Here is a 15294-nt window from a genome sequence, read left to right as displayed (position 1 = left end):
TTTATGATGCAGTGATTTTTTTTTTAACTTAATGTTGTCAAAATGTACACTTGTGACAGTCAAGAAGACTTGATACGATAAACAAATGTATGTTTTTGTATGCATATAAAATCGAAATCAGGTGAAACATAAAAGGAGGGGTTTGAGAAGAAGGAGGAGGCTCACAATTTCCATGTAAAATTGTTTATTAAAAAACAAAAAAAAAAAACAATTTTTGATCATCTCCTTCCCCTTTAAATACATCTATAGATTGGCAGGAAATGATTATTTCTGCTGATCAGTGTTCTAATTATTGGTCACAATGAGTCAAGTCGTAAGCTCGAGAGAGATAAATGGCGTCTTTGCTTCTGTGTTGATGTGAGTAACTTGATTATGTGCTCTAATTGGAGCAGCTCAAGTCGCCCAGTCGTCTCTCACCTCTCATTAAAACCATCTAATGATGAGCTTCCAGCTCCCAGACCAGGGGAGCGGCTGGCCGTGCCGCTTGCTAGTTAGCGACCATTCCCTCTAGAGACCTGACCAACAACAACCTGTGTTCTGGCTGCATGTTGCACACACTTGCAAATTAGGGCTGGGGCAGTCGGCCTAAAAATGAAAGAGTGTACATCAATTAATGGACACGTAATTTCTTTTTTGTCTCTCCTCTTTGATTGTCCCTGCATCTGTGTTAGATTATTCTTTTTCACTTGAGGGTCTGCTCCACTTTGTATCAACACTTCAAACTTAATGCTTATACGCTGAGCTATTTGAGCTAAGTGGAGGCTTTATGTAAACAAAGCACTCTGCTAAGGAAACCGCCACTGGGCTCTAGTGTAGTGGAGGTGCAATTGCAATTTATTCTGGGAATGTAAAAAAAATAAAAAATAAAAGTTTCTTGATCTAACGCGCCCTCCCCTTGACGGAGCCTCGCGACACGTAAGGGGGGCCTGCCCCGCGGTTCATAAACCAATGCTTTAATGTGATAGTATTATTGGAAAAAAACAAAACACAAAAACAGCAGTCAAGACCCACGAGAAGGAAGTTATGCCGTTGCACGCATAGAATATATGCACGTTGTTCGGAGCGGATATGGGTCAGGGCCAGTGCATAGCTCGCGCACGCCACTGGCATCTCGGTCAAAAGAGGAGTGGGGGAGATAAGGCCGCTCTCATCCCCCGCGTCGGAGCGCTGATAAAGGCTCGTTTCCCAACATTGAAACAGAGGCGGGAGCCAGTCAGGAGGAGGCTTTGAACTGCTGCTCGCTATCTGCTATACTCTGGGAAAAATGAGAGATGGAGCGCAGTGTCCACAGAAACAAAAGGCCGATTGAGGGCCGCTCTGCTGTACTGTGGGGGGTAAATCACACCACTATCACGGGTCAGGGATCACAAAGAAAAATTTGAAGGGTTGAAGAGATATGTTCTCCGTAGCAGGGGTGCCTGAAATAGCTGCGTTTGGTATGATGGAAAGAATTTGGTAGAACAAATTACATAGTACACGTGAATGAATGAAAGGAAAAATGAACTTGAGGTGAACAACTTGTCAATGGCATATTTGAACATTTCTTAATTAAAATTCTTGCAAAGCGCCTGAGCCGCCTGGAGTGTATGCGGAGATAAGCACTGTAAACATGATCATGAGGTCAGTAACCATCTAACAGTCTTCTGTCTTTGCTGCTTCCCATCACTCAGAGAAAAAAAACCGAAAGAGTCGACAAGCTGACTTGAATAATAGCAAGTCAGCACATGGTTTGCTGAGCGCACTCTATAGAATTTCCCACAAGATCATCTAGAAAATGATGACACGTCTTGATGTTGTGGGGCGGTGCGAGCCTCATGAATGATGCAAAATGCTTGAAAAGGTCCTATGACAGAGATGTCAACACAATAAGGCACAAAACAGGGGAGTAGGACACAATAGTACAAAAAAATAAAGCGAAGTAAAAAAAATAAATACTTAGCGCTTCGGTTATCGCTGGTTCACTCCTTCACAGTTTTTAAATTGAATCGATTTTGTATTCATAGTCACTGATATCATTGTATCGTGCATTAGTTTATGTAACACACCATCGACTGTTAACTTAACTGTTGTAGGCTGGTCTGACTGTCTGTGTGCCTAAGTTGTGATAGGTATGCTGTCAGTCAAAGAGCAGGCAGGCACAGACCCTGTAAAAAAAACTGAGAAGCATGGCAACTGCTTGCTTTTAGCGGCTAGTAACATACTGTCATACATACATTTATCAATTAAATCAGACTCTAAGGAAAGTCAGAAGAACGCTAAGAAATTGTTATCACTAGCAGGTGCATACTGCATTATATTGGGTTCCAGTAGCCACTAGGGTGGTGTCAGCGTGAAGGCAAAAACGGTGCTCCTGGTCCGACCTACTGCTAACGGCTAGGCTAAGAACTCTCCTAAGCAACGGCTGTGGACTCTGTATCTTGCCAAAGCCAGATTTATTAGCCATAATGTATGACCTGGAGCCAGAACTTGATGGAACCAGCTACATTCTGGATGGACTTATTTTAATCATCAAAGAGATCTGACACCCGATGCTAGTGCACAGCTAGCCAGACACTCTAAATAGCTTTCGTACACTGAAAGGAGAAGTTCTTCAATGTCGGTTTACTTTGGCAATAAAATAATTAATTCAGCTTCTATTATGTGTTAGTTTTTATTATCTAGAGTTCAAAATAATTGTTTTTTGTTACAGTCGTATACTCTCATATGGTTATGACGTCATCCCCAGGTAAGTTTAACCCTTTTGGGGCTTTAGTGAAGGTGAAACACTTCTTCGTGGATTAGAACATTAAGCAAGTGGTTCTGATCCCCATTAATCTCAGAAATCAAGGGATCTCTGTTCTCCAATTATGATTTCATAGTAAATATCGATTTATGAAGCTATTGTGTCAATAATTGTTTTTATGTTACAGTCATATACTCTCCTTTGGTTATGACGTCATCTCAAGTTAAGTTTAACCCTTTGGGGGCTTTATTGACGGTGCGATGCAACTTTGTGGATTTTCACTTTTAGCAAGTTGGTTGTGGTCTCCATTAATCGCAAAAACTGAGAGATCTATGTAATCTAATTATGATTTCAAAGTAAATATCGATTTATGAAGCTATTGTGTCATTAATTATTTTTTCATCGCTTTAACTATACGTTCTCTAAAGTTATTATACTGTTCAGGCGGCAGTAGCTCAGGAGGTAGAGAGCTCGTCTTGGGATCAAGGGTTCCCAGTTCGAATCCCGGCTCGTCCGTATTACATGTCGAAGTGTCCTTGGGTAAGACACTGAACCCCTGATACCCCAATAAGCAGGTTAGCGCCTTACATGGCTGCAAGGCCGCTATTGGGAAATGTGGAGCACATTGTAAAGCGCTTTGGGAAGTCATTGACTTGAAAAGCGCTATATAAATGCAGATCATTTCATTTTCATTTCATTTCATTATCAGACATGATACATATTAGCAGTGGTCGGCGACCACCAGGCCGCGCACAGGTACCAGGCTGTGGGTGGTTTGGTACCAGGCCACACAGAAGAAAGAAAAAGCCTTATTTTTTGCCTATGTCTTAATTCATGTACACACAATTTTTTTACAACAAAAAAAAGCACTCAAAGTTTGGGTGTGTGTTTTATGGTATTATATCATTGTAATTGAGCAATGATTGATCAATGGATGAATATCGCTGACCTCACTTGCTCATCAATGGATGCAACAGGAATCGAAACCAGATTGCGAAAGTGAGAGCACCAAATCCAAACCACTTGGCTACTAGGATTTAAAACATCAAAGGAAAATGCATTAGATTCTATCTCATAATCACCAGCGCTGGACTTATTATTACTCATATTATGATTATGTTTATCGTCATCCTTACTATGGTAATTATTGGGGCAGAAATGAAACCAGTCTGTGGTGCAGAAAAGGTTGCCGACCACTGCATTATAGGAAAAGTAAGGATATCGGATATATTTCATAATATTTTGGATTTTTTTCTTTTAAAATCACAAGAGCAGATTTCTATATAATTTGTTGGTATAGGCATTGTGTTTTACAGTAGGTAATTTACATTTTGTAGGCTTGTTGACAAAACATGAAAAGGATGAGGTCCGTCTGCCTAAAGTGTACAAATGTTACAACAATATAATGCAGACCAATTCACTGATAAAGCAAGTTTCAGATACTTTTTTCTTTACATACCCAGTGATGTAAGCTCGTTCAAGACATTGACTGAGAAAGTTCCAAGGACAAAAAGGATATAAGTTCCTCTTTTACTCGTTTATTTAAATAGCCCCCACTAAAATAATACCGGCATTATAATGCATCAAGTGATGGTAAGGAAGCAAGGACAGTGACAGCAAAATGAAAACGCGCCACTATGTGGTGCGGTGCTGTACTCAATTTGTCTTGAGCACTGTATTTTGATTGTACTGCTACAGACTCTTGGTTGTTCTTACCTGTTTGAAGAGCTGCAGGTTGACAGCAATGGACAAAAAGTTTCTCATGGTACTTGAGCGATGGCCCACAAAGCTTTCCTCGCAGAAGGTAATTGGCTCCCCCTTGAAGGACACACAAAATCATTTTGAAAAAGAGCAATTTTTTTTTTGGACAAACTATGCTTTCATAATAAACCAATTGATGGAAACAAATTTTAAGGAACAAGTTGTCAAATAATGTCCAGTCTATCTATATCTGTGAATTTGTGTATCTGTGTATCTATCTATCTATCTGTGTATCTATCTATCTATCAATCTACCATGGTCATATCCCTCAAGGGGGGTGACCAACCGCAAGACAAACACTTACAAAAACAAAGGAAATAAAAAAGGGAAAAAGTAGCAAAGAACACGCACAAACATTTTTGGACCATGGCCAACCCGAATGCCCAAACAAGTTAGGCACCTCGGCACCCAAGTTGGTCATGCTTTAGTCCCTTCAGATAAAGCGGGACACACGAGAGCGTCCATGTCACTCGGGTCAAGGTGACACAACACACTTTTCTCTTCAACAGCAAGGCCCGACAGCTTTCACTGGTTTACCCCTGCCGCATCATACGGGTGCACTGCCCATCCCTTAGAACGCGTCTAAACATCCCACTATCCTTTTACAACACCTTTTCACTCATTCCTAACACCAACAAGAGCTCTAGCTTCCACTATATTTAGACCTCCTTCCTGCAGTGCTCTCACAACACCATCTATCCACGTCAATCGCGGCCTTCCTCTTGGTCTCCTTCCATTTACTTCTGCTCTGTAGATCCTCTTCAACATTCGATCCTCATCCATCCTCTCTATGTGTCCAAACAAACAGAGTACTCTCTTATCCACACACTTGCTCAGTTCCACGACTACTCCAGTTCTGTCTTAAATGTTTTGAAAACAGCCAGTCTCTTGGCAGATTAGGCAGATTGGATTTACTCCAATTTCGACTCTTCCTGGAATCGGTGGCCCTCACAGTAACCTTTCCTTTTTTTACTTACAGTCACAGTATGTCGGAAATGGGGTAGACTGAATTATTTACAGAAAGCCAAGGGCAAGGTGGCCAAAGGGCTACTTCCATCATCAGGTAAAATGGTGATTTTTGTGTTTCTTCTGTACGGATTCATTTTGTACTGCGGTCAAAATTACTGATGGGTCACATATTATAAACTTTGTGACAGAGGGCGCAAAATAGAAAGAAAAAAGATCACGGGCTATAACTGGACATTCATCTATTAAATGAATAGTATGTAAACATTATAGACAACTGAAATTCAATAATAAAAAAAATACATGTGGGATTATAAAATAATAAAAATTCAATTAAGTATTTACGAGTACAACTAACTTGTATAAGTAGTGTATGAGCGTGAGGTTGCTATAAGTCTGCCCTAAATTTCAAATTTCTTTCATAATTAAGTATTTCAACATATTTCTTCATTAGTGGGTCGAGAAATGTCTGAAAGGGGACATGACGGAAAGCGGAAGGAAGAAAAAACAGACAAAAAAAAGATCCCTTGGCAGAGTGTGCGCAGTTCCAGTGAATTCCACTGTGCTCCACATGAATACGTTATTACGATTCCTTACATCATGTCTGCCGGCCTGTGAGCTGTAGACACAGAAGATGACAACAAAGGCACTCCGGGCCAATTGCACGACGCCCAGAGTCACTTTCAATACATGCTTTCTGATAATTAACATAATTCTCACATTGTGAGACAATGCTCTACATTCTTTGGCTGAAAAACAATGTGTGTTGTCTGGTGGTCTGACTGAGAGCGCAGTGTGACGCGTGAAAAACAACAACAACACTTGGAGACTAACCCTGTTTTCAGGGACGGGCGGGTTGATCGTGTTGGCCCAAATTACATCACAGGACTAACGCTCCACTTACATCACAAAAAAACTTTTTTTTAATGGCTCATTCCCTCATAAAGGAGAGTTGAATCATTTTGCCAGGCCCCATCTGGCTGCTTCAGCCTGCGGCCTGACTAAAAAAACAAAACTGAAACGCATATTTTTTTTATCAGGACTGCGTACCACTGGAGTTGAGTATCTGTTTAAGAGATATTTAACTGATTCAATGCCATAACGTACAAATATGTTTTCAGAAGCATTGGCCCTGTGTGCCAAAACATATAAATACGTTTTTTTGTTTTATTTAAAAAAACTAAAAACAAAAACAAAGGGTTTGGCTCTGGGAATGATTTCAATATGAAAATTCACGCTCACTTTACCCAAGTTTTATAATCCACATAAACAGGGTAAATTAAAAAAACTGTGATTAAAGTTTAATATTTCAGATTTTAGACAACACAATTAATGTTATTTTAATATATGTTTAAATAAATATGTCCTCAAATGTATTTCAGTCCGGTCTAATTCAAGTCAAGTCAAATTTATTTGTATAGAACTGAATCACAAAAATGTCTCTAAAGATTGCACAGGATTACAATTACACCACCTCCTGATATTAAACCAACAGGCGGGCAAGGAAAAACTCAAAACCTCAGCGAGAGGAAAAACGAAAACTTGAGAAGTGGTAATCCCTCTTCCAGGGTGACCAGGGTGGAATAGATTTAGCAGTGGGTCACAGTACACAAACATAGTAACCATCACGAAAAGAGAACAAAAGGCAACATGATGAAATTTGTCCGGAAAGTGCATAACAGCAATGACGACTCAAGCCTATAAACTAGTCCTAAAAAGTCCATAACAGCAACGACGCAGTTTCTCATCTTTGCCGGCTGGTCAATGCAGGAGTTGACATGCTTCAGGTCGGACGCTGGTCCGCTGACTCATCTCAAATCGTAATTCTTTTTATACTTTTTAAACTTTAAAATTAGACTATTCTATTAACCAGTGTCTGAAATAACGTATGCCCGGACGCCCGGGGCGTGCGTCTTTTACGTCGAGCGTACAACTTACAATACGTCTCCGCCCGGGTGGCAGACAACTTTTAAATATATATATATATATATATATGTATATATATATATATATATATATATATATATATATATATATATATACATATTTTTTTTTATTTTTGTTTTTTTCAAATCAAACGTTTGCTTTGTTCCGATTTCGAAATCTTTGTTAGGTTTGGAAATTTAGGAAGTTTGTTTGGCAATTTGCATACTCGGCAGCCAATCAGAAGCCTGCATCGAATGACTTCGTGCTTCCGGACTTTCCCGAGCGTTATATGGTCGTGCATTTGCATATCATTTTCCAAAGTAGATGCACAGAGAACACAAGAAAAATGGATTAGTGGTTAGGAATAAAGCCTAAACCTCAGCCACAGAAGATTCAAAAGAAGCTAACAAAATTGATGACGCTACAAAACGTGAACTTACATTAAAAGCATCGTGGAAAGAGGAGTTCAAGTGGCTTGTAGCAGACAACGCAATGCAAACATTGCATGAATGAAGAAAACAGTGATGACATATACATGCAATGAATGTTATAAGTAGATTAATAATAAACTTAAAATTAAAGTGTTGTTCTGTTATATATTCTAATTATCAATTCTTAATACTTTGCAACAATAGGTTGTTTTCTGATTAGTCTTATTGTGTTTCAAGTTGTGAAAAATAGGGCAGGCAACTTTATGGCTGGGCAGGCAACTTTTCAGAGTTGTCTACCCTGGTGTTTCAGACACTGCTTGAACTGTAAAAACATTTAAATGACATCACACCAAAAAAAAAAAAACTTTCTCAGGTTTTTCATCAGAAAAATATGGATCGAAGGCCGTTACTCAGATGGCCATATCAAAATAGTTCATCACTTTTAAAGATCATTGATACCAAAAAGCCAAATGTTAAACTTGCCTCACAGTGACACAATTGGGTAGATCAGGTCTCTCACACACACACACATAATATATATATATATATATATATATATATATATATATATATATATATATATATATATACAGATAGATAGATAGATAGATAGATAGATAGATAGATAGATAGATAGATAGATACTTTATTTATTCATCCCCTAAGGGAAATTCACATATATATATATATATATATATATATATATATATATATATATATATATGTATACATAAACACACACACAACACACACACAAAGTGATGTGTGTCCCAAAACAGTAGAAATATGAAATGCTAGCGGTGCTCCAATGGTGCTCCAGATGACAGGCAACTGGGAGAAGATGAGCTCTAAAATGATTGCACTAAGAAAGGCTTTTCCAATCATTGGACTGCTTTTGGACTCATTAGCATTTCCCAGCGTTGTTTCATTTACAACTTAGCAAGACTCCCGCCAAGGCTCCACACCCTTCCTTCTGTCAAGACATATGGCCCTGTGAATCACAGCCATGGCTCACTAACGTCTGCAAAGAGTCACACCGCAAATATCTCAAGATGAGGTTGAACTGTGCGAGCATGTGTGAACGCACTGTTCACCCAGAACACTCAGTGAAAAAGCAGCCAGAAATCACGGCATGTCCGTGGACACAAACACACAACAATGAGCGTGAGTGCTCGTGTCAGAAAGGAGACGGTTTGTTGGTGTATTCGCAGTAAGGCAAGACTGCATCAATAATGGAGTATCTTGGCGAGTGGGAGTCCGCAAAAGTCCAATTAGTTTCAAAGCTAAAGGAACAAAGGCTCCGCTATTTGTCAAACAGGACATGCTGTAGTCTGCCCGGCTCCCACTCACACCTGATCTGCAGAACAGATCCAGTAAAGTGATGTTAGCGGGGCTTAGCGCCGGGAAGGCAAACTCCAAAAGCGGCAGAAAGAAATCTTCAATAGAAACATCCATTCTGCTTTGATCCGTTGATGTTTGATTGCTTCAGACAGGCCCACCTTAAAATTGCACTCTGCCAGCAAACTAACCTTTTACTTGCAAATTGAGCATGCTCGCTTCATTTTGCTGTAATCATTCAAATTTGGCTGATGTTAACAACATTCTGCTCTGTGATAGGACATGTTATTATTAGTATTACGTTTTCGCTTTCTTTTTTTTTTGTCGTTTGGGCCTGTAGTAATCAAAATCTGTTGGTGCAGCTACCTGGAACAAAGAGTTCATTCACTAATTATTTGTTTTTATTTATTTTTTTATTGATCGACGAAATCATTCAACATAACATGGTTTTGTTTTTCTCCCCAATGCAAAGAATAGATAATAAAATATTTATGATACACTCAATATTCTTAAAGCGGAAAGCCTCTGAAATACCAAAACCTAAAAAAAAAAAAAAATCAAAAACAATTTTTTTTAAACTGAACTAAACAAAAAGGAATAAATAACTAAATATGTATATGTATTAATGGGGGGTTGGGTGCCTGACGACATTTCTTATCTTTTTTTAAAGAAACTTGTTACCTTTCAGATACATTAAAAAAGTAATTTAAGTAAATTTCAGGTGAATTGGCCGGTCCAAATTGTCCCTAGGTGTGAATGAGTGAGTGAGTTGTCTGTCCCCGTGTGCCCTGCGATTGGCTGGCAACCAGTTCAGGGTGTCCCCTGCCCAATGCCCGATGATTGCTGGGATGGGCTCCAGCACCCCCGCAACCCTACTGAGGATAAGTGGTGTAGCTAATGAGATGAGTTGAGAAGTCTTAAAGTGCTTTTTATTCCTTTTTGTGAGCATACAAGAAACCAAAAAATAAGGGGAAAGTTAAGAAGGAAAACCCAAAAGAAACACAAAAAAAATAACAAAACAACACTGCAGTGTTGGGGAGTATCTTACATGCTAAAGTCATTCTTCAAAATCCAAGTCTTCCTTGTTCAGAAGTTTTGTCCTTGTTTTTCCTATAGTCTATCCATTTTGGGTGATTTAAACAGTAATTTTGACACTTGGGATCACGGGCTTAACCAATTCTTTTTTGGGGGTTCTCAAGTAACCCAAGCACCCCCAAAAGCTTTTTTAAAACTTTGTTTTACTTAATAAAGGACAGGATAGGTTTAAAAATAATGAAAAAATGACAGTTCAAATAAGAGAAAAAAAAAGTCAAATAAAACAAAAATGTAAACAACGGAGCATTGGAAATACTACACTGCCTTAAAATAGTTAAGTCCATTTGATTCCTAGCATTGCTCTCGTCCCCCTTTTGCTCGGCTAGTGTCACTTGCGGCATAGCGGCGGAGTCTGTGGAGGCTGCGGTGTATTACGGTAAGAGTTTGTTATTATGGAAGCCCAAGGATGCCATAGTTCAATTAAAGAAAGAACATTACATTCATAAAAACTTCTGGAAAACAAACATTCAATTAATAAAAACGGCCTTTCAATATAAGAAGCCAACAGGAAAATGTTTTAATTAAATGTTATAATTGAATTTTTCATGTTATTTCATTTTAAGTAAAATGGAAAAAAAAATCAACCAAAAAGACACTTTGGGTGCTCAGCATTCTCAAAGTTCTGAAACTATAATCACTCCTGCTTAGGATGCATTCTCTTTCAGGTTAGGTTGAAGATTAACTTGCATTTACTGAGCTTGATTACAAGTGGTAAAAAATAGTTTTTTCGGTTAGTCGAGGGATCATAATCCTAACCCTTAAAATAACCTAAGGTGGGGTGCATCATTTATGTAATCTTAAAAGTGTTGATTGTAGAATATTGTATAATAATATTGCATAAGTATAAGTTAACAATGGCCAATTGAGTTCAAAAAGAGTCTCAATATTTTTTCCATCGCGCCTATCTGCTTTTATCTTACTTTTAGCACCCATGTTTCGGGACAGGGGGGAGGAAGGGTGGAAAGTGATTTCAAGTTGGTTGCCAGTTTTTTTTGTTAGTGTAGCCTGAAAATGGTAAAAGTAAGAAAGGGCCTGTTTAAAATACAGTCCAAACACCAAACCAAATCCCCAAAAAGATGCGAAGAGTTAACGAGTACTTGCGGAATGAGCTGACTGAGTACGATCATGACTTTAATCCAGGAAATGGCGGAATAGAGTAGCAGAATTTCAAGTTGTGGACACCAGCTTTAAGGGATACTTGATATTTTAAAACATGTTAAGTTACAGCATTTGCTGACTTTGTACCTAACACTGCCAAATACATAGATTAAAGTCCACGATTGATTGATCTATCCATCTTTTGTGAGAATGTCACTGCAAATAGTCATAATTATGAGGGTTTTTTCAGTAATATGTGTTTGACTATTTGAATCCTCATACTATTTATCTGTTCCTAGTTAATACATTTCATGATTATCTTTGTATTTGAGTCACGCATCCATTATCGCTTTTGCGTCTGTACTTGGGCAGAAAACTCTCAAATTCCAATGAGTCCGCCTACGGTTAAAAATAAGGTCTTGTCGGTAAACTCATCTCTTAAACCTAGCCTAAAATTGAGTGAGTTTCCCAATGCTTTTTGGGAGACATTCTTTCCTGAACAAACCAAGAATATATTTTGTATTTTTTATTTTATTTTATTTGTGTTTCCTTGTCCTATTTTATTGTAATAAAAGACTTTAAATGAAATATGTAGAAAATCAATTTATCCATCTACAGTATATATCTACACTATCTATCCATCTATCTACACTATCTATCTATCTATCTATCTTTTCCTCACAATTAACAAAGATCCTCAACGAAACGCAGGTTAGGGGGTATTTGATCAGAATAACAAGTTAACAGCGGTACATCAATGAAAAATGTTGAGAAACATAAATTTGTCAATACCACAAAATGCGGCAATTTTAAAATATCACACTACTTAGCAATTTATTGCTGACATCACTGGTAGAAAGCGTCGGGCACATAATTACAGCCATTTTTTTTTAATCATTCCTATTTTTTTATTAGTGTCTGTCTTTAGTAGCTTTGACACTTATTGGGAATTTATCATGTGTCAGACAGTCGTGCTGTGGTGTCACAAGAAATTTAAATTTTGCAGGCCAATGTGCAGCAGGGGTGCTGCGCATAAATCTTGTCTTATTTCGATTACGGAGGAAAAAGTCTAAGATCTGCAAAAAATGTAAGTGGCATGAGCTGTAATAGCTCACAACATCGATAACAAAGCTATTCACATGTATAGGATGTTTTCAGAAGAAAATATCAGCTTGTGCTCAATTGGGAATTGCTAAGGTATTCCCAGCATATTTTTTTTAAAATAGGCACAGATCATGTAGTGTTCCTTCACAAAAGTATGCAAATATGCTGCAAAAGATTCCACACACTAGGGGACTCGTGAAATGTCGTCTTGAAGTTGACCCGTCCGGGTTGTTTGCGGTAGAGCAGTGACATCATTGAAGGAACACAACACTTAAAAAATGGTGAATTCCATTAACAAAAATTGTGAGGCCCTCTCTGAAGCAACCAGTGATTGTAGTGAGCAGTAATTGCATACCCCTCATTTTTGCTTAGAGTTAGGTAATTGTGGCATTTTGTTTGTTTTTTGCCGTATACTGTTGGTATAATTTAGTGCGCTTATCTTGCTGTTAGCGTTGCAGCTGCCAAAGGCTTTTTATGTTTTTCACTGTGGGCACTCGTTGGCTGCCGACCATGTGTTGTTTCGCCGGCTAGCCCGGCGTTAAAGCGTGTTTTGCCATGTACCTTAGTTTGTCACCTGTCACGGGTTAATCGTTGTACCTGTTGCTTTTCGCAGTTGGTTCCTAGTTCCTAGTTAGCCTAACTGTTCACCGCATGTCTTTTTTAATTTGGTAGCCTGGTGTTAGCGCAGGTTTTGCCATATTCCCTTGTTTTTTTTATTCCCAGCCTGCTTTGCATTTGTTGCCATAACCCTTGTCGCTTTTTGTTGTGAGTTCCCACTTAACCAGGTTGCTCACTGAATGTTTATGGGTCAGCGTCTTTCCACCAAGACTATGTCTGCCTTCCGTTTATCATCCCGGCTCTCGGTGTGAGTTTTTTTTTTTTGCCAGTTAACCCCTTTTTGGCTGCTCGCCCGCATTCACCTGCAACACAACGTCTAGACATTCTTCACCAAAACTACCAAAGATTAAAACACCGATAACTTCTTTTGACTAAATAAAATGAAAAACAATATGGCGACTGGCTTGCTAGGGTGCTGGTGTTCCTAAGAAAACGTCACAGCTGAGGATGACAAAGACAAGACATGCTGTCTTCAAAATACATCATTTCGGAAAATAATGGTATATATCAATTGTGTATTTTGCATGTTTAACCCCTTAAAGTTCTTGTAAAATTCGCCTTAAATCCCAATCCAAGAGGTACCCAAAGTATATTGAATGGTGTTCTGGAACTGTTTGTAAAATCCGGACGGTTTTGGTCTCTTTCGAAAGGTAAGACTCTGAGATTTGTCCCTAACTAATCACAGAAAGTGCTACTAACATTGAAAATTCTAAGTTGGAACACATAGAAATATATTTTTTTGTAATCAAATTCTTGCAGATGAGTGTGGCATGGGCATCTTACCTGGAAAACAAGTGAGACAATATATTGAAGCCTTACCAGATACCTTTTCAAATTTGCTCACAATCTGAAAAACTAAACATGGTATTTTACACATTTTCAAATGGTAGTTGTAGGTGTTTCCAAAAAGTGGCCATTTGGAGACAACCAGTTTACAGCACTAGAATATTTTGAAAGAGTTCTCTTTCCATGTCTCTATCACTATTGTCGATACTTGCCGTAATAATGGTGAAAAACAAATCACGAGTGGTATTATGCGAGTTTATCTTAAGGTCTAATTTAAATACACTAAGTACATCTGCTGTGTCGTTCTTTTCAGAATTTCTTTGGCTAATCAATGCGTCAATCATCATTGAATCGGTCACTCCTGGTTAAAGATATTCTGGGCTGAAGGAGGCAATGTCCGTTTTATCAATATTAAAGCTAATGGACTGTGGAACGTCAGAATGTTAAGGGGTTAAAAAACGTATAAACTCTTCGACGACAACCTAAAACAATATGGCAACTGAATTGGTAGGGTGCTGGTGTTTCTCCAATTATGTCACAGCTCAGAATGACAATGTCTTCAAAATGAATCACCTCGGAAAATAATCTAAATATACAGATCAAACAGAGATTTTATGCAAAAAACATGTACTATTTCCTCACATTTGGCATGTTTAGGAATTTGAGATTACTTTCAACAAGGTCAGTAATGGTTGATGGTGAACGCACTCTTACCGGTTTATATCGGAGGGCGTCCCGGTAGGAACCGAACAGAGCGGCCTGCGCTCTCAGGAAGGCCCTCGCCACACCACTTCCTGTTGCCGTTGACTGCTTCTTGAGCTTGCTCTTCAAAGACGAAACCTGGCGGAAAACATGGCCAACGACACAGTGAGCGAGCCACGGATATGAAAGTGAAATCATCATCTCTGAAATTGGCAAAAGGGAGGGAAGCAACTATCCCATTGGGAGTGTGAAACATCACATTTGCAGGTCGTCATGAAAAAAAAGCAAAACCAGGCGGGAGTAAGGGAAGGAACGCTCCTATGTGTTGTGGTGCTGGGAGCACCTGCTGCTTTGCTAATTGAGCAGAGCATGGGAAGTGGCAAAAAGGGAAATGGAAACTCACATCTTTGCTTTTAGCCACTCTCCTTCCCATCACCTTTTTGCTTTTGACTCGTTCCATTTCTTCCTCCCCGACTTCTTCTTGCCACCTGCAAGGTGTTCCCCTCCCCATGCTGGCTTTTCCAACTCCCTCTAGAAAGAACCTCTTGACATAAAATGTCTTTAATTATTTCCCCCTCTCTTGGCTGCAGTTCCGAGACTGCAGAGAGTAGGAGAGTAGCAGCAGGCCCGAGCTCGTTTTAGGATGACAAAGGATTCACCCTAGTCGTGGTCCCTGGGGAGTCTGGGAAAAAAGTTGTCAAGAGTCTCTCCTCACCTGCTCAGCACTTGTCTAACTGAGCCAGGACG

The 15294-nt window shown here is 39.0% G+C and overlaps 1 protein-coding gene across 2 annotated transcripts in view; it reads right to left on the bottom strand.

Moving 5' to 3' along the window:
- Positions 1-15294, bottom strand: part of dennd1b (DENN/MADD domain containing 1B) — a 228040-nt gene that overhangs the window by 47189 nt on the left and 165557 nt on the right. For both annotated transcript variants that reach the window (XM_088349467.1, XM_088349468.1), the window contains 2 exons: positions 14560-14685; positions 4439-4540 (listed from right to left, as the gene is read on the bottom strand). In XM_088349467.1, the coding sequence (XP_088205593.1) occupies positions 4439-4540; positions 14560-14685 (228 nt within the window). The remainder of the gene's footprint in view (positions 1-4438; positions 4541-14559; positions 14686-15294) is intronic.

This window comes from Urocampus carinirostris, chromosome 12 (genome assembly GCF_059441175.1).
Source record: "Urocampus carinirostris isolate Australia breed hairy pipefish chromosome 12, RoL_Ucar_1.0, whole genome shotgun sequence".
Taxonomy (NCBI): Eukaryota; Metazoa; Chordata; class Actinopteri; order Syngnathiformes; family Syngnathidae; genus Urocampus; species Urocampus carinirostris.
This window is presented reverse-complemented; position numbering and strand designations above follow the sequence as displayed.